This window comes from Neofelis nebulosa, chromosome 15 (assembly GCF_028018385.1).
Source record: "Neofelis nebulosa isolate mNeoNeb1 chromosome 15, mNeoNeb1.pri, whole genome shotgun sequence".
NCBI classification, from domain to species: domain Eukaryota; kingdom Metazoa; phylum Chordata; class Mammalia; order Carnivora; family Felidae; genus Neofelis; species Neofelis nebulosa.
In genome coordinates this window covers 51,080,082-51,097,629 of record NC_080796.1, presented here as the reverse complement: position 1 = coordinate 51,097,629, position 17,548 = coordinate 51,080,082, and the positions used below count along the sequence as shown (strand labels likewise).

The following is a 17,548-nucleotide window of genomic DNA, read 5'->3' as shown; positions in this document are numbered from 1 at the left end:
TAGCCAACATGGGCCTTGATCTCACAACCGTGAGATCATAACAAAGGGAACTTTAAATATGCTTGCAAGTCATGCCTGGGTTTGATTCATAATAGGGATAAAACAAACAGTGATGACATCAGCAGAGTAGTTACTTAGAAGGGGCATGTTGGTCAAGGGATTTTTGAAAGTCCTATTTAGAGTTAATCTGAAGAACACTGAGACCTGACTGAGTTTACTCCTGTGATGCGGGTGGTTGCTTCTAGTTTGCAAACGCGGTGCTCTTAGCATATGTGTGGAGAGATAGTCCTGACATGTGCCCTCCTGTGAGACTTTCCCTGACGTGTGTGTCTGGCTTCCTCCCTCTCAGAGCCCCCGTTGCCGTCGGAGTTGCTGCCATGTCCACAGCCGAGATGCTCACTTCAGGCTTGAAGGGAAGGGGCTTCTCTGTGCTCCACACCTACCAGGACCACTTATGGTGGGTTCCGTGTTCCTTCTGTCGGAGAGATGGCTGGCTGGGGGGATAGAGCACAGGGCCTACATTCACAAATGAGAGCCTGGGTCCCTGCCACATCCTCCTGCAAGTTGCTGGTCCAGATATTAATTTCTTTGCTAGTGTGGAAAGGAAAAATGGATGGATGGATGGATGGATGGATGGATGGATGGATGGATGGATGGATTGGTTTAATTTTTTTTGTTCTTGTTCAGAGAAAAATTGCAGAGAACTTTGATTATCTTCCAGGTGGATTGTAGAATCCTGGGCCTAGAAGAAGGCCTTACAGACTCTCTGCTCTGCCTTTCAGTACAGGGATATTCTTGTTTTATATGGCTTTAATCAGTGTGGTTCTCTCTGCCACACACATTTAGGCATCTTCTTGCCCTACAGTGAGTGCGCCGGTGTTCTCGCTTATGATTCCAGATCAAAGCAGAGTAGACCTTCAGGCACCACAGTCATGACCTGATTAGTTTTGTTGTTCAGATTTCCCATTTCCAATCTCCCTATTGTGGAAGTTACGTTTTCTCACCATAACACTTGCTTTTTCAAGCCATGTACCAGTTTATTTTCTGGTTATTTTCTTGTCATTTTTACCAAAACAGTAATAGTACTTTTCTCAAAAGCACTCTACCTGGTCTTTAGGCTGGGTGATGTGGCCTGTTGGCATAGACACATCCTTACATCTTCAGCCCAGCGTCGGAGTCCCTCCTTTGATAAGAATTGGCCGAAGCCTGCTGTGCTGCAGGTACACCCTGTTGGCCTGTGTGCCAGCAGATATGTGAGGGCTGCTTCCGGATGTTCTCCAGGCACCTGCTGTTCTGTCAGTGTGAGCAGGGCCGTCGGGGTCACACTGCTAATTGTTTTACCAGCAGCGGCTCCGTTCCCCTTGCCCACGTTTTAAAAAATTTGTGTACTTAGCAGAACAGCCTAAATGTAGAGTCCGGCCTCACTATTAACACTACTACGAGACATGCTGCAACCCTTAGTTAGAACTGAGTTTGCTTTCCGTGATCTTGCTCCACGTGCTCTGTACGAGGCGTTGCTTTTTTCCCTGTCTTCCCGAGACTCGGTGGCATAAAGCCACGTAATCTCCATGCTGCAGGTTAGATTGCACCCTGACATCACAGGGAAGCAACTGATTCTGCAGTTGTGGAGCAGGCCAGGTGTTTGTTCCTTGACAAGTACTCTGAGCCCTGGATTTGTATTTCCCCACACTGGTACTGCAGGTACCTGTGCATCTTCCTGTTTATTTAATTCAAAATGTTTTATTTTTTTATTTTTATTTTTTTTATTTTTTAATGCTTATTTATTTTTGAGACAGAGAGAGACAGAGCATGAATGGGGGAGGGGCAGAGAGAGGGAGACACAGAATCGGAAGCAGGCTCCAGGCTCCAAGCCATCAGCCCAGAGCCTGACGCAGGGCTCGAACTCACGAACTGTGAGATCGTGACCTGAGCTGAAATTGGACGCTCAACCGACTGAGCCACCCAGGCGCCCCCAAAATGTTTTATTTTTAACTCATGTGAAGGGGATACTGTTGGGGGCTTCTCTTTTAACTACTTTTTCTTTGATCTGTCCTTGTCCCCAGATGTATATTAGTGACGTTATTATTCCTTTGGGCCAGGGAGGAAGCAAGAATTACCCTCCCCATTTGAGAGATGAGGAAACTGAGGCAGGGGTTTTTCTGGGCCCAGAATTAGAAATACAGTTTATTTTATTTATTTTATTTTATTTTATTTTATTTTATTTTATTTTATTTTAGAGAGTGTGAGCGCACGCAAGTTGGGGAAAGGGACAGAGGGAGAGACAGAGAGAGAGAGAGAATCTTAAGCAGGCTCCATGCTGAGTATGGAGCCTGACACGGGGCTCAATTCTACGACCCTGGAATCACGATCCGAGTGGAAATCAAAAGCCGGATGCTCAACCAGTGGAGCCCCCCCAGGTGCCCTGGAAATAGAGTTTAGATGGGAGCTCAGACTCTCTGCTCTCTCCTGGACACCACTGCCATGGCTCCTCCTCTCTCTGGACTCCCAGCTGACCCTGAGTAGGACTGGAGAACATCGTGGCTGCTGCTTGCCGTTTCTGACATGCGATTTTTCCAGGCGATCTGGAGACAAGTCTTCTCCACCTTCCCTTGCTCCACTGGCCCTGGATCCCCCAGATCTCAGTGAAGAGAAGGAGTCTGTCCAGGCAGACCCCGCCCTGCAGGGAGACCTGAGGCGCCTGACCCTGGAGGGAGAGGAGGAGAATGGGGAGGTTCAGCGGATGTGTGGGGAGAAGTCCCTATCAGAAGCCTCGGAAGACCCCAGTGTCAGGGGCCTGAACCCAGACCCCACAGACAGCAAGACCCTTCAAGGTATAGCTCTGGGAGTAGAAGGACCTACTTCCTGTCAGTTTAGGAAACGTGCTTTGCTATGCTTCTGACTAGAGCAGCTCTAGGAGAACAGGAAAGTCCTTGTTTTGGTGAGGGTAGTTCAGCAGCCCTTTGACATCTGACCTGGAGTCTCTTTCACACCAGTCGTGTTTCCCTGGTGCCGGTCTGTCCTGGCACTTGGACTGTTTCCAGCCCCAGAGGCTTCCACGGTTTTTTTAGGCTCTGACTTCTCTGTCAGAGCTGGGTGGGACTTTGTGGCTAGACCTGGCTGGGTGGGACTTTGTGGCTAGACCTCTTCTCCGGGGTCTGCCCTCTTGAAAGGCTCAGTGCTCAGAAGCTGCACTGCCCAGGATGGGTTCCTTCCAGGGCTAAGGGGGTGAGGCAGGGGTGGGGCTGGGCGGGGATTGTACTACACTAGGCATTCTGTATCCATCAGAAAAATGTGGTTCTTGTCTTTTCCTTGCAGAACAAATGGATGAACTGGTACAGCGATGCTTCTTGCATGCTTTAAAATGCCAAGTCAGAAAAGCTGACCTCCCCTTACTCACCAGCACGTTCCTTGGCAGCCACATGTTGTCCTGCTGGTATGGAAGGCGTGGTGGGGGCTGGCGGCCGGGGCGAGGGCTCTCTCTTGTCCCTTGGTGGTATGTCAGGACAGGGCTGTGGGAGAATTGGTTGAGGGACATGCTCTGGAGAGAGTGGAGTGGAGGGTTGATCTGGCAAATGAATTTGGTCCTGAGTGTTGAACACTTCAGTTTTAGCGAGCAAAAGGATGTTGACTCGGGTTAAAATTCCCCATATTCTCCGAGCATTGCCTCAGCTATGGTGATTCCGGGCTGTCTCATGAATCGGGCAGCCTGTCCTATTCAGGAAGAGCCCCCCCCCCCCCCACCTCCTGGGAGCCTCTCAGTCAGGAGGCTTCATCTGGATTGTACAGCCCCTTCACAGGTTACTTTCAAAGTAGGTGGGCCTGGTTACATTATGTCAGGAGGAAGAATCCATGTGAGCCCCCCCACACCCTGAACACAGGGGCCAGGAGACAGGATCACATGTAGAGAGAACCTGGACTTTGAAAACAGACATCTCGGCTTAAATGCCAGCTCCCAGGGTTTTGGAACAAGGTGTATTTGAACTTGTTTTGGAGCTTCTCTGAACCCTCATTTCCAGCGCTTGTAGGATTGTTGTCAAAGTTAAATAGCCTGACATTTAATAAGCACCCAGTAAATATCAGATCAGATGGTTTGCTCACTGATTTTTACACTCAGACTAACTTTTCTTTTTTGAGAATTTTACCGTGTTTTTTAAAGTGTGGTTTTAATGTGATTCTCTTCCTGTTTACATGTGGGCTTCTTTAAGGCATCCTATATGAGTGTGGGGTCAGAGTGTGTGGTAATTTGTCCTGTTCTTGCTGGGTTGTAAGTAACTGGGAAGGAGGTCCCAGAGTCTTCTCTAGGATAGAGGTTCTTAACCTGGGAGGGGTTCTAGAAGGGCTCTCTGTGTATCCCACTGCTGTTGCTTGTCACATTTTGAGAAAAATGTAAGTTCTGAGAACAGGGACTGATTATGACTTTCTCAGGACCATCCCACCCTAAAATTAACAGCTGTAGGGTAGGGGTCGGCAAACTCTTTCTATAAAGTGCCAGATAGTAAATATTTTAGACTTTGCAGACCAGACAGTCACTATTGCAGCTACTCGGCTCTACCCTTTCAGTGACAGTAGTGAAGGGATGTGGCCAGATATGGCCGACAGCACGTAGTTTGCCAAATCCTGTCCTGGGCCCAGTTGCCTCAGTGAGCTTGGTGTTGGAAAGGTTCTCCTTGAGGTGAATCTTTGGAGACCACAGAAGGTGGTCTAGTTTGAGAGAACTCTAAAGCCATATCCAGTATGGTAGCCACCAGCCATATGCGGCTATTGAAATTGAAACTAGTTAAAATTAAATAACATTTAGAATGTAGTTCCTCAGTCCCGTGAGTTGCATTTTACGGGCTTAATAGCCACATGTGGTTAGTGGCTACCATATTGGATAGACAGACAGAGAACGCTCCATATTTACAGAAAGGTCTGACGGATAGCAGTGATCTAGAGTGTCCTAAAGTCGGTATCCCTCTCTGATGCCACCACTGGTCAGAGTCTGGAACAGCGGCTTCTACCTGAATGTGGAGGGGGATGGCTGAGGAACAATGTCCCCCTCTCAGGACCGGGCAGCTCCCACCACAGTTCTGTTAGCTTAACTTGCCTTTTCCATCTGCCACCAGCCCTGAAGGACGACAGCTGGACATCAAGAAGTCCAGCTACAAAAAGGTAAGCAGGTACCTTCTCCACATACCCACACAGAGAGTCATGTAGGGGCCCATGTGCCATGAGCTGGATGGATGCTGGGGAAGCCCTGTCTGTAGGGCTCAGGCTAGAATTAAGCTTTTTGATTCCTGGTGTAAGGAGGGGAAAGAAAACTCTCCCTGGACTGAGGCAGTTGGGCGGGCACCCACGCCCCTGTCTCCCTTCCACCCCTTTGTATCTGGCCGGAGTTCCAAAAGGTTTCACCAGTCAGTCTGTAGCTGCTTCCCACTCCCTGAGCCTCAGAGTGGGGGGCCTCCCAGTTCCTGGTTTGATGAGGGCAGGGACTGTCATGTGCCCCACCCAGGGACAGGCCAGGCTCAGCGTGGGGTATGTCAGGCGCTCAGGATGTGCGTGCCATCGGTGGAGTCCCTAGCACTGGCCCTCTCTCCCTTAGCTCTCTAAGTTCCTGCAGCACATGCAGCGGGAGCAGATTATACAGGTGAAGGAGCTGAGCAAAGGGGTGGAGAGCATTGTGGCTGTGGACTGGAAGCACCCGAGGTGAGTGCAGGGGGGCCTGGTCACCGTAGCCCAGCTGGCCCGGGGCACATGGGTATAGTATAAAATGTGTTTTTTCTTTCCTTCTGCCGGGTTTTAGGATCACATCTTTCGTCATAGCCGAGCCCTCCCCGACCTCCCAGACTATCCAGGAGGGTAGCAGGGAACAGCCCTATCACCCTCCAGATATAAAATCCCTCTACTGTGTCCCAGCCAGCATGACTCTGCTCTTCCAGGAGTCTGGCCACAAGTGAGTTTTTGGAGAGCAGCCCTCCTCTGCCTGCTTGGTGCTCTGGCCATAGATCCTCTCCAGCTGAGTAGCTTTCTTCTGGGACTGGCAGAATGTGCTCTGCCCCGTCCTCCCTTTCTCCCACGTCCAGCTTCCAGCCTCCTTCCCCTGGGAAGCGTCTCTGAACAAATGAGAGTAGTCCTCTCCCTTTTCTACCTGTAACTACTCTGCACACGGTCCTGCTCACGTCAGTCAGGAAAGGGAAGAAAATGGAGGTCAGAGAGCCCAGGAAAGCAGCCTGCCTAGCAGAGAGCGAGTCTTGGTGTCCACAGTTTATCTCCTGGCACAGCAGGAACTAACCACCCCTCCCCCCCCCCCCCCGGTCATTTCTGACCTAGGAAGGGGAGCATTCTCGAGGGCGGTGAGGTCCGGATGATCATCATCAACTATGTCAAGAGAAATGACCTCGTTGATGCAGACAACAAAAAGTGAGTGGGTGTGGAGCTCTGCTGGAGATTAGTCCGTGACGACGCACTCTTGCACACCCTGTGGAGGATGTCTGCACTGGAGGGGAACGGGGGAAAGCACAGCTGTTTGGGCCAGTGGTTCCTGAGCCAGAGGCTGTGGACACCTCGAGTTGTCTGGTGCTCGGATCCACATGTGCTGTTAGCACTGACTATATATAGCCTGAGTTCGTATCAGCTCGTATATATCCACTGCTGGTTTTCAAATGCATGTGCTATTGTGAGGAATAAAATACAAACTTAGAAAAATTTTACCGAAGTCCTTGTGGCTTTTTGGTATTCTCTGTTTTCTTAGTAAGTGGATACAAAAGATAAACTACTAAATGAAGAACATTCCATTACTTTTTTTTTTTTTTCCAGAAGATATCCCCATGATCAGAGAGTTGGAAACTGTTGGCCTAATCATGATGAGTTAGCAGAACTGAGCCTGGGATCCCATCACCCCCTCCCCTCTACCACCTGCATTACCCTTGTTCTAGGAAAACCTTCCATACGTCCCATCCACAGGGTACACTGCTTCATGGACTGTGGCCCCTGAATTGGTTCTAATGGTTCTGGATGACAACAAAGGACATATAAGAGACGAATCCTGAGGTGGCCCTGGGGTCAGTAGGGGCGGGAGTGGCATTTCTTTATTATCTCTTCTTTCCCTTCAGTCTCGTGAAATTGGATCCCATCCTATGTGACTGCATCTTAGAGAAAAACGAACAGCACACAGTCATGAAGCTTCCATGGGACAGTCTCCTGACCAGGTAGTGGGGATTGGCAGTCCCTCTCCAGTGTTTCCCCCCACCCTCCCCTGAATGTCCATCACATTGAACTGTAAAGTTGTCACTGTCTTAGTCTTTGATTTTTCTTTCCATAATTCAACTGATAATCGTCTACATGAACACAGTTTTGGTGATTTTGATGTGGAAGCTCCTTGGAATGATTTGAGCCAACACAATATAGAAGAGAACCTAAGGGGCACCTGGGTGGCTCAGTCGGTTAAGCATCCGACTTCAGCTCAGGTCATAATCTCACGGCTCATGGGTTCGAGCCCCGCATCAGGCTCCGCCTGGAGCCTGCTTCAGATTCTCTGTCTCTGTCTCTCTCTCTTCTCTCTCTGCCCCTTCCCCACTCTCACTCTGTGTGTGTGTCTCTCTCTCAAAAATAAACATTAAAAAATTTTTTAAAAAAAGAGAAAAGGGAGAAAGAAGAACAATGAATTAAAATTAAGAGCTTCAGAAAGATTTAGAAGCAAAAAGAAGGCTGGGAGAAATTGTCTTAAAGTCTTCAAAAGAAAGATTCTTATTCTTTGTTCTTGTTCCACAGATCAAAACTAAAAATTATGTACATCAGGAGTTTGCAAACTACAGCCCATGAGCCAGATCTGACCCGCTACCTGTATTTTTTGGAATACAGCCACACCCATTTGTTTATGTATTGTCTGTCAGTTGCTTTTATGCTACCATGGCAGAGTTGACTGGTTGCACAGACCCTGTGGCCTTAAGGCGTAGAATATTTGCCATCGGGCCCTTCATAGAAAAAGTTGGTCAGTCCCAGTGTATAGGATAACGAGAAAATCTGGTTAGATAGAAGGTGGACACTCTTTGTGGTAAAGGAGTTCTCTAAAAGATTCACTGGAACACGTCACAAATGTGAAGCAGCACTTCAGCACACTGGGTACAGGAGAGTCTTGAGACGGAGTAAACTCCACAAGGCAGCCCGGACAGATTTTCAGAAGGCCAGGCCGCTGGACAGTTTTCAGGGATTCAGGTCACTGATGATCCCTTCCCTGAATCCATGGGCCTTGACTTTGGCCAAGCTCTGGGGATCTTTAAAGAATATTGGAGTTTCTGAATTAATTGGTCTTGGGTGCAGCTCCTTGGGTGAGGTCGGTGATTCTGAGTGCAGCCCAGGGCAGACCACTGCCTGCAAATTGGCTCACACCCAGCCGCCCGCTCGTAGCGGGGAATGAGGAGATAGCTTCTGTTGGCTTTACCAGTCTATAGCTTATGAACTCCTGTTTCAGATGTTTGGAAAAATTGCAGCCTGTGTATCAAGTGACTTTTCCAGGACAAGAGCCCATTGTGAAGAAAGGCAGAATCTGCCCAATTGACATCACCCTAGCACAGAGAGCATCTAATAAAAAGGTAAATTTTAAAAGACACAATGTTGGAAGATGGTGATTTAATGTCCCTGCTATAAGTTTTATTCTCTACAATGTGATTAGAGGATTTTAGATTGGCACACCACAAAGATAGTTAATGAAAGACCCATGCTTGCATAAGTGGGCTGGGCCTTATAGAAAACAGGTAATGCTGCCCCCTCACTCCCTCCCTCTGGGATTTTGTGCTGGGAAACTCGCTAGAGCCTAGTTCCAAAGGTAAACAAGATTTTATTTTTATTTTTCTCTTAGACCTGTCATGGGCTTTCAGCTCTCACTCATTGTTACTTCTTGGGCCTTGCTCAGTGAAAATAGCTTGTAAAGAAGTGTGTTTAGCCTGGCAACAGACACATAGGAAACAAATTCTGTCTGTCCTCAAGTGTATGAAAAGCTGTTCTTGGGAAAAGGAGTGCACTTATTCTGAGATGCCTTGAGAAGACAAGTAGGAATACTGGGTGGAAATCCTAAGAAGACATACTTGGGTTCAAAATAAAGAACTTTCTAATGTATGGTTATAAGAGTGGGCTTTGGCATTAGGAACATGTGGGTTCAAATGTGGCTTTTGCCTTGCTGCTTGACGTTGAGAAAGTTAATGGTTTTTTGCCTGAGTTTACTAATGTGAAAAATGGTGATAATGCCTACCTTATAAGGCACCGTGAGGACCAGATGAAGGAACATACATGCGTGAAGCACTTAGAATTGTACTTGACATATAAGCAGTAAATGAGAACCGGTAATGATAACCTCAATAATAATTAGCAATAGGCACTGTTTCTCGAGTATGTAGTTATGTGCCAGACTCTGTACTAAGCAGTTTCTATGTATGTAGGTTTTCTTCACTATTTGTTTGTTTATTATTGTTTTTAAATAATTCATTGTCAAATTGGCTAACACGCATGTGTTACAGCGTGCTCTTGGTTTTGGGGGTAGATTCCCATGGTTCATCGCTTACTTACAGCACCCAGTGCTCATCCCAACAAGTGCCCTCCTCAATGCCCATCACCCATTTTCCCCTCTCTCCCACCCTCCCATAAACCCTCATTTTGTTCTCTGTATTCAAGAGTCTCTGATGGTTTGCCTCTTTCACTCTCTGTTTGTAACTATTTTTTTCCCCTTCCCTTTCCTCATGGTCTTCTGTTAAGTTTCTCAAATTCCACACATGAGTGAAAACATACGATATCTGTCTTTCTCTGACTTAATTCACTTAGCATGATATCTTCGAGTTCCATCCACGTTGCTGCAAATGGCAGGATTTCATTCTTTCTTATTGCCAAGTAGTATTCCATTGTATATATAAACCACATCTTCTTTATTCATTCGTAAGTTGATGGACATTTAGGCTCTATCCATAATTTGGCTATTATTGATAGCCCTGCTATAAACATTGGGGTACATGTGCCCTTATGAATCAGCACTTCTGTATCCTTTGGATAAATTCCTAGCAGTGCTATTGCTGGGTCATAGGGTAGATCTATTTTTAATTTTTTGAGGAACTTCCACACTTTTCCAGAGCAGCTGCACCAGTTTGCATTCCCACCAACAGTGCAAGAGGGTTCCCGTTTCTCCACATCCTCACCAACATCTGTTGTTTCCTGAGTTGTTAATTTTAGCCATTCTGACTGGTGTGAGGTGGTACCTCAGTGTGGTTTTGATTTGTATTTGCCTGATGATGAGTGACGTCGAGCATCTTTTCATGTTTCTGTTGGCTATCTGGATGCCTTCTTTGGAAAGAGTGTCTATTCATGTCTTCTGCCCATTTCTTCACTAGATTATTTGTTTTTCAGGTGTTGAGTTTGGTAAATTCTTTACAGATTTTGGATACTAGCCCTTTATCCGATATGTCATTTGCAAATATCTTTTCCCATTCCGTTGGTTGCCTTTTCTTTTTGTTGATTGTTTCCTTTGCAGTGCAGAAGCTTTTTAACTTGATGAGGTCCCAAAGTTCATTTTTGCTTTTAATTCCCTTGCCTTTGGACATGTGTCAAGCAAGAAATTGCTGTGGCTGAGATCAAAGAGGTTGTTGGCTGTTTTCTCCTATAGAGTTTTGATGGTTGCCTGTCTCACATTTAGGTCTTTCATCCATTTTGAGTTTATTTTTGTGAATGGTGTAAGAAAGTGGTCCAGGTTCATTCTTCTGCATGTCGCTGTCCAGTTCTCCCAGCACCATTTGCTACAGAGACTGTCTTTTTTCCATTGGATACTCTTTCCTGCTTTGTCAAAGATTAGTTGGCTATACATTTGTTAGTCCAATTCTGGGTTCTCTATTGTGTTCCATTGGTCTATGTGTCTGTTTTTGTGCCAATACCATACTGTCTTGATGATTACAGCTTTGTAGTAGAGGCTAAAGTCTGGGATTGTGATGCCTCCTGCTTTGGTTTTCTTTTTCAATATTACTTTGGCTATTCGGGGTCTTTTGTGGTTCCATACAAATTTTAGGATTGTTTGTTCTAGCTTCGAGAGGAATGCTGGTGCAATTTTGATTGGGATTGCACTGAATGTGCAGATTGCTTTGGGTAGCATTCATGTTTTAACAATATTTGTTCTTCCAATCCATGAGCTGGAATGTTTTTCCATTTCTTTGTGTCTTCTTCAATCCCCACTATTTAAAGTGGAGCACTCCTCTGAATCCTATTGTAACCTGAAAGGGTTGCAAAGCAAAAAAAGCAATTACCGTGAATTTATATGGAAAAAATTTTGAGTGTTCCTGGACCCCAAAAATAACTTCTTTTAGGCTTTTCTGATACCTCAGGACACATGTTGCTAACAAATACACAGAATAGATGGAGATAAGGCCCAGATGCTCACAAAGTTCAAAGCTCTGGTGGCTGAGTGTAGTTCCGGGGAAGGAGTGACCGGGGTGTTCTTGCTGCTCGGTGCCTGCTGCCTCTGTGAGGGCTCCCAGAAGACCAATGCCGAATGCTATTTTCCCTTTTCACATTTTTTTTTTTTTTTTTTTTACAAAAGCGAAAACCCTGTGGATTTGAATCAGTTAGCAAAAACAGGTACTAATGTGGGACTTTTCATAAGAGCCAAGTGGCATACCGTGTACTCTGAAAAATCAGGGAATGCTTGTATTAACTTATTTAAACATTAACTTTTAATATTGATGATTGCAGTTAGAATTGTCCAAAATTAAAATTGGTGCTTTGCAAAATAGGGAGTTATTGTCTGGAGGTCTACAAGCAAAGATTGGGCAACCACTTGGGGGAAGATGTAGCCAGGAGTTCATGCATCAGATGGGGGTGCCGAAATAGGTGTGACCTCTGATGTCTTATCAATTCTGAGATTCTCTGGGGCTGGAGTCCCTTGACAGGCCTGGGTTATTTGGAACCTGTAACTTTATCGAGAGCAGCCCTCCCCAGCCCACTCCTGATGGTAACATACTCGACCATCTCTCTCTAGTCACAAATAATGCGAGAGAACTTGTTTCAAAAAGAGAGAATTGTGATTTTAAGTGTTGATGTTCTTTTTAAATCTCAAAATGATATATATGTCATTTGTGAAGTTGATGAATAATAGAAAAATGTAATGTGTTCCTGATGAAATGCTTGATATTAAGGAATTATTGTCCATTCATTTTTAGGTGTGATGATGGTTTTGTCTTTGTCTTTGAAAGAACCCTTATCTTTTAGAGATACGTACAAAAGCATTTGTAGATAAAATGATCTGATGTGCAGGAGGATTTGCTTTAAAGTAATATGGACAGGGGTCTAGGTGAATTGAGGTTGGTCCTGAGTTGATAATTGTTGCAGCCAGTGATGGGAACATAGGAGCTCAGTAATCAGTTCTACTTTTATTTATGTTTTTAACTCTTCATAATAAAAGAACTTAAAAAGAATTTTTTTTAACTTTATTTATTTTTGAGAGAGAGAGAGAGACAGAGTGTGAGCAGAGGAGGGGCAGAGAGAGGGAGGCACAGAATCCAAAGACAGCTCTGAGCTATCAGCACAGAGCCTGACACGGGGCTCGAACTCAAAAAAGCAAGTTCATGACCTGAGCTGAAGTTGGACGCTTAACTGGCTGAGCCACCCAGGTGCCCCATAAAAGAACTTTTTAAGAAGTTCCCACATGTTACATGTGGGATAGAGAGTATTCCATTAAGTATATATATTGGATGGGATAGAAAGAAACAATAAGCATAAAAATAAAAGTACCACGTGGAGGAAAAGGTACCGTGGATGTGGGGATGGTGAACATAGAGGGTGGAGAGCTGCGGAGGCTCCAGAAGGCTCCATGAAGGGGAGGGCCTGTGGTTGCACCTGCCATCAGTCTTCTGTCCCCACAGGTGACTGTGGTCCGGAACTTGGAGGCCTATGGCCTGGACCCGTGTTCAGTGGCCGCCATCCTCCAGCAGCGATGCCAGGCTAGTGCAACCGTCACGCCTGCCCCTGGGGCCAAGGACAGCCTGCAGGTCCAGATCCAGGGAAACCAGGTCCATCACCTCAGCCGCCTGTTGCTTGGTGAGCATCCCCTCTGAAGGAGCAGAAATCTTCCCACCAATTCAACTCACGCCAGTCATCGTAATCTTTGTGGCCATATGGTTCTTGGCCAGCAAGAGTTGGAGCTAATACTTGAGCCAGATCCTTTGCCCCGCCCCCCAAATTCAGAGCTCTCTCCACCATGCTATCGGAGTAGTTTTCTTCCTGGTTCTCCCTTTTATAAAACATTTTTTGAGCATCCAGACTGGGCTAGGTACTTTGCTGGGCTTCATGCAGGCATGATCTCTCTTAATCTGATGATGCTGCAGAACTGTTTCTCTTTTGCAGATGAGGAAACTGAGCTTCAGAGAGATTCAGTACCTTGCCCTGAGATACTCAATTGTTTGGTGTTGTAGCCCAGCTCTGAACTTTGGTTTGTCACACTGTAGAGCCTGAGTTCTTTCTACCACGTCTGGGGCATCCAGCCTCCAGTTTGTCCTCAGTTCACGCCATATCTGAGTCAGCTTTCTAAAACAAACGAGATCGCATCACTCTCCTGTAAAAACTCCTTATGCCTTGTCACTGCCTTCAGAATAAGTTCCTACACTCAGTAAATAAGACCCTCCCAGTCCAGATCATCTTCCCCTCGGGGTCTCTGGCAGCTCTCTCCCCCACCCCTGGGCCTCTGCCATGCTGCCGCCCTTGCTGTTCCCCAGATGTGCCAGGCACATTCACACTTGGTGCTTTTGTCTCTGTTCCCTTGCCTGGTGCGCCCGCCCTCCCACAGCCCACATCTGCCCAACCACATCTGGGCTCATTGGCCCAGCTTAGGGGTCAAACAAAGCCTGTCTTAGAGCAGCCCCACTTTTTTTTCTGTCCTTAAATTAGCATTTAAGAAATTGCCAATGTATCACTTTCCAGTTGTGTTTATGTTTCTGGTTAGCATCTGCGACTTGGCCAATTTTTCCTAACATCAGCGCTCTGCTAGACGGAGCAACTTAAGTCAGAGACCTTCCCTTCATCCTTTTCATGCTCAGGGCCTGGCATAGTAAATGCTCAATAAGCAAATGTATTTTAGGGCTTAAGGCAGGACCCTGTAGCTAACTTTTGGAGTTGACCCCTTTAAGTGAAGAATTCCTATCTGAGATACTAAGAAGAAATACAGAGGAAAATAGCCAAGCACATGACTAAACACAGATGCATACATTCTCTCTCATGAGAAAATTATAAATGCCTCAAGTATACCCTAGAAAGTGGCTATCAGTGTGAAAATTGCTAAAATACACATTTCAGCCATGAGGTATAAGGATAAATGGTCCATCCCAGACAGCTTCCCAGAGGAGCTAGGTTTGAGCTGGGTATAGAAGAAGCGGTCACATGATGGAGGTTGATTGAACGGAAGTTCACAACAGAAATGAGCGCACAGTGGGGTGAGAGGGCGGGGAGGTAGCTGTGCAGGTGGGTCAGCCCATGGGGGTGGGGGGCCAAGGGCAGGAGGTGGCAGGGAGGGAGCAGGAGAAGAGCGAGCTTGGAGTTTCTGCTTTTTGGATTGTAGAAGAGTATCAGCTTCCTCGGAAACACATCCAAGGCCTCGAAAAGGCCCCCAAACCTGGCAAGAAGAAGTAACAGACTCTTGTTTCATGCGGGCGATCCAGTGGAAATCAAGCTCTGGGCTGGTAATTTATATGAGCATTTTCAGCTTTTACAAATGAAACAATATAATTCTTTACCAAAATAAATTTTTATTCTAATCTAAATCTGATTTCCCTCTTGTTTCCTCCACTTAGCTAAAATGTTGTAGTAAAATTTTCAAGTCATACGCCAATTTAATTGTTTTCTTAATATTTATTTATTTTTGAGAGAGAGAGCATGAGCAGAGGAGAGGCAGAGAGAGAGAGGGAGACACAGAATCTGAAGCAGGCTCCAGGCTCTGAGCTGTCAGCAGAGAGCCCGACGCAGAGCTCCAACTCGCAAACCACAAGATCATGAGCTAAGCTGAAATTGAGAGTCAGATACTTAACCGACTGCGCCACCCAGGTGCCCTAGTCATTCGCCAATTTAAATTGACATAAGAGGTTGTTGTGGAGTCCCTTTTCTATACATGTGATTTCAGTGGGTTTAGTGCCTTTCCTGCTTTCAAGGCCAGATGGCCCATCCAAAGCTCAGGCAGGTAGGGACTTCCAGTGTTTTTAAAGCCCCTCTAAGCAAATAGTCCACAGCCTCTTGCCCAAAAATAGTCCCTTCACATCTGTAAAGGGTTAGTCGCATAGAAGCAGAACTCAGCTATTCTCTGCCATGGAGCAAGGCAAAAGAAGAAAGTCTTGGCCCTAAGTTGCAGCAACATTTGGGCTAGATAAAAATAAATCCTAAAAGCACATGGGTTTCTCAACAATAGTGACTTCTTCCCCAACGCTGGCACGCTGCCACTGGTGATGGTAGATTGTGATGTGGCTGCGGCATGATGGCCTTGTCACAGGGAAGAGTCTTATCCAACAAATGCTTTCTTTAGCCCTGAACTTCTTAACTGGGGACTCATGGAAGAGGTCTTTAGTTGGTCTTCAGAGGATCTGTGAACTCCCTGAAATGGTACACAAGATTTTTTTGTATGATCCTTTTCCTAAGAGAGGTTATCGTGCTTTTGCCACATTCCCAGCAGGATCACTGCCAAAAAGGTTCAGAACCACCACGCTGGTCCGGAAGTCACTTCTGTGACCAAAGCTCTCCTTGTACAAAAGGAAGGAACTAGAGAGCAGAGCTGAGAGTCCTTTGGTTTTACCATCAAAAAACAATTAGAGTTCAATTTACTTCTTTCTTTCCTTTCTCATCTCACTGTTTGTTTTTTTTAATTGAGATAAGAAAGACTTGAACATATGCAAATATTTGCAAATTACCCATCTGGGGCTGGAAAGGAAGAAAGGGATATGAAAGTGCGTGTGTGACACCACCTACCTTTCATTATTAGACCCAGAATAATAGTGCTAGTCACTTGTGACTTGCTGTAGGTAAACCCCTTAATTTTACTAATCCTCTCTCTGCCAGCACGGGCATATGGAACCGAGGAAGGGATTTTGGAAATTGACCCCAAACAAGGTCCTATTACAACAAAACCTTTGGACAGACAGATTGATCTGAGGGAGTATGGTGTGAATAGTAGTGATAAAATATGGTCCTTATATGAATACAGATAACATGTAGTACTTTATAAGGTTCTTTCACAAACATGATTTGCTTTGCAGTCTTGGCAGGATTGGAGGCTCAGAGAGGTTGTGTCTTGCCTTGTTGATCTCTGTTACAAAGACACAAAGCCAGTAAGCAGTGAGGGTGGGTCTAAAATGAACATCCACTTCTAACTGTGATTTAACCTAGAATTCTGCTGGGACAGTCCTGTCAGGACGTGTGCTTTGGTTTTCCCAGTAATGATGACACATTTGCATTAGGTCATCTTCCCTTTCCCCCTGGTGAACGCCACAGATACATGTAAGAAGGCTGGGGAAGGTTAGGCTGTTTAATGAATTGGGGTTTTGTTTGTTTGTTGTTCCTATGTGCTAAGCCAAACACTATCGAGGTCAAATCCATAACTTTGAACTTAATCCCATGCTGTTACCAGATGAATTTCAGTGAAAAGCAGAAACTGGTTCATGTCTAGGTTTTGGCAAAGTTACTGAAAGACATACTTCTTGGCGGTCTAGATGAACAAATGTTACAGATGTGCCCCATTCTTGGGTAACTTTAGGAACGTCTATTGGATACAGTGTTCTCTCCTCCAGGGAGATAGGGAGTGAGCTGGCTGTCACCACTGGAAGGCAGGCAGGAATCTCTCTTAACAACTTTATGTGGTTGCTTCTGTGATTACAGAGCTGTTTCTCTGACGGAAGTTAGATAATGCTAATACGAAAGGGTCTTTTTACTCACCTCATTTGCCCTCCTCCAGGTGAGCTGATCTTAAACTCTCAGAGGCACGTCCTATCTGCCTTATTTATTTATTTACTTATTTATTTATTTTTGGTTTATTCATTTTTTGATAGAGACAGGATGTGAGTGGGAGAGGGGCAGAGAGAGGGGGAGACACAGAATCTGAAACGGGCTCCAGGCTCCGAACTGACGGCACAGAGCCCGATGGCGGGGCTCGAACCCACGGACCGTGAGATCATGACCTGAGCTGAAGTCGGACGCTTAACCGACTGAGCCACCCAGGCGCCCATATCTGCCTTATTTTTAAATAACTCGAGAAATAGAAGAATCCTTGTCCACATCGGTAGTCTGTCCTCATGTTCAATCATCTTTAGCTCCAGAAAGCTCCCTCCTCTCTTCTCACTCAGGATCCCCTTCTGTAGCACATCCCCTTTCCTCTCCTGCTCTGGGGGTGTGCAGGACAGCCGGTCACTGGGGCAACACCCTCTGGCCCATGCGTCCCGTCCGTTTTCTCCAGACTATCTGAAGAGCAGCCTTCACTCCTCTGTTCGCTGGCAAAAGGGGATGTGACTCTGCCAAGAAGCGCGTGCCCTTCCCTGTTCCCACCCTCTCTCCCAGCTCCCAGTTCCCCGGA

The 17,548-nt window shown here is 46.1% G+C and overlaps 1 protein-coding gene across 8 annotated transcripts in view; it reads left to right on the top strand.

The window, feature by feature from the left end:
* Window positions 1-14,759, top strand: part of EIF2D (eukaryotic translation initiation factor 2D) — a 29,328-nt gene extending 14,569 nt beyond the window's left edge. For 5 of the 8 annotated variants that reach the window (XM_058700756.1, XM_058700755.1, XM_058700751.1 and 2 more), the window contains 12 exons: window positions 350-457; window positions 2,578-2,831; window positions 3,316-3,433; window positions 5,106-5,151; window positions 5,582-5,685; window positions 5,783-5,932; window positions 6,310-6,399; window positions 7,092-7,187; window positions 7,750-7,857; window positions 8,450-8,570; window positions 12,870-13,044; window positions 14,558-14,759. In XM_058700756.1, coding sequence (XP_058556739.1) covers window positions 350-457; window positions 2,578-2,831; window positions 3,316-3,433; window positions 5,106-5,151; window positions 5,582-5,685; window positions 5,783-5,932; window positions 6,310-6,399; window positions 7,092-7,187; window positions 7,750-7,857; window positions 8,450-8,570; window positions 12,870-13,044; window positions 14,558-14,628 — 1,441 coding nt within the window. In that variant the 3' untranslated portion in view covers window positions 14,629-14,759. The remainder of the gene's footprint in view (window positions 1-349; window positions 458-2,577; window positions 2,832-3,315; window positions 3,434-5,105; window positions 5,152-5,581; window positions 5,686-5,782; window positions 5,933-6,309; window positions 6,400-7,091; window positions 7,188-7,749; window positions 7,858-8,449; window positions 8,571-12,869; window positions 13,045-14,557) is intronic. The other 3 variants (XM_058700753.1, XM_058700754.1, XM_058700752.1) reach the window with 3 other exon arrangements.
* The last annotated feature ends 2,789 nt before the right edge of the window (window positions 14,760-17,548 follow it).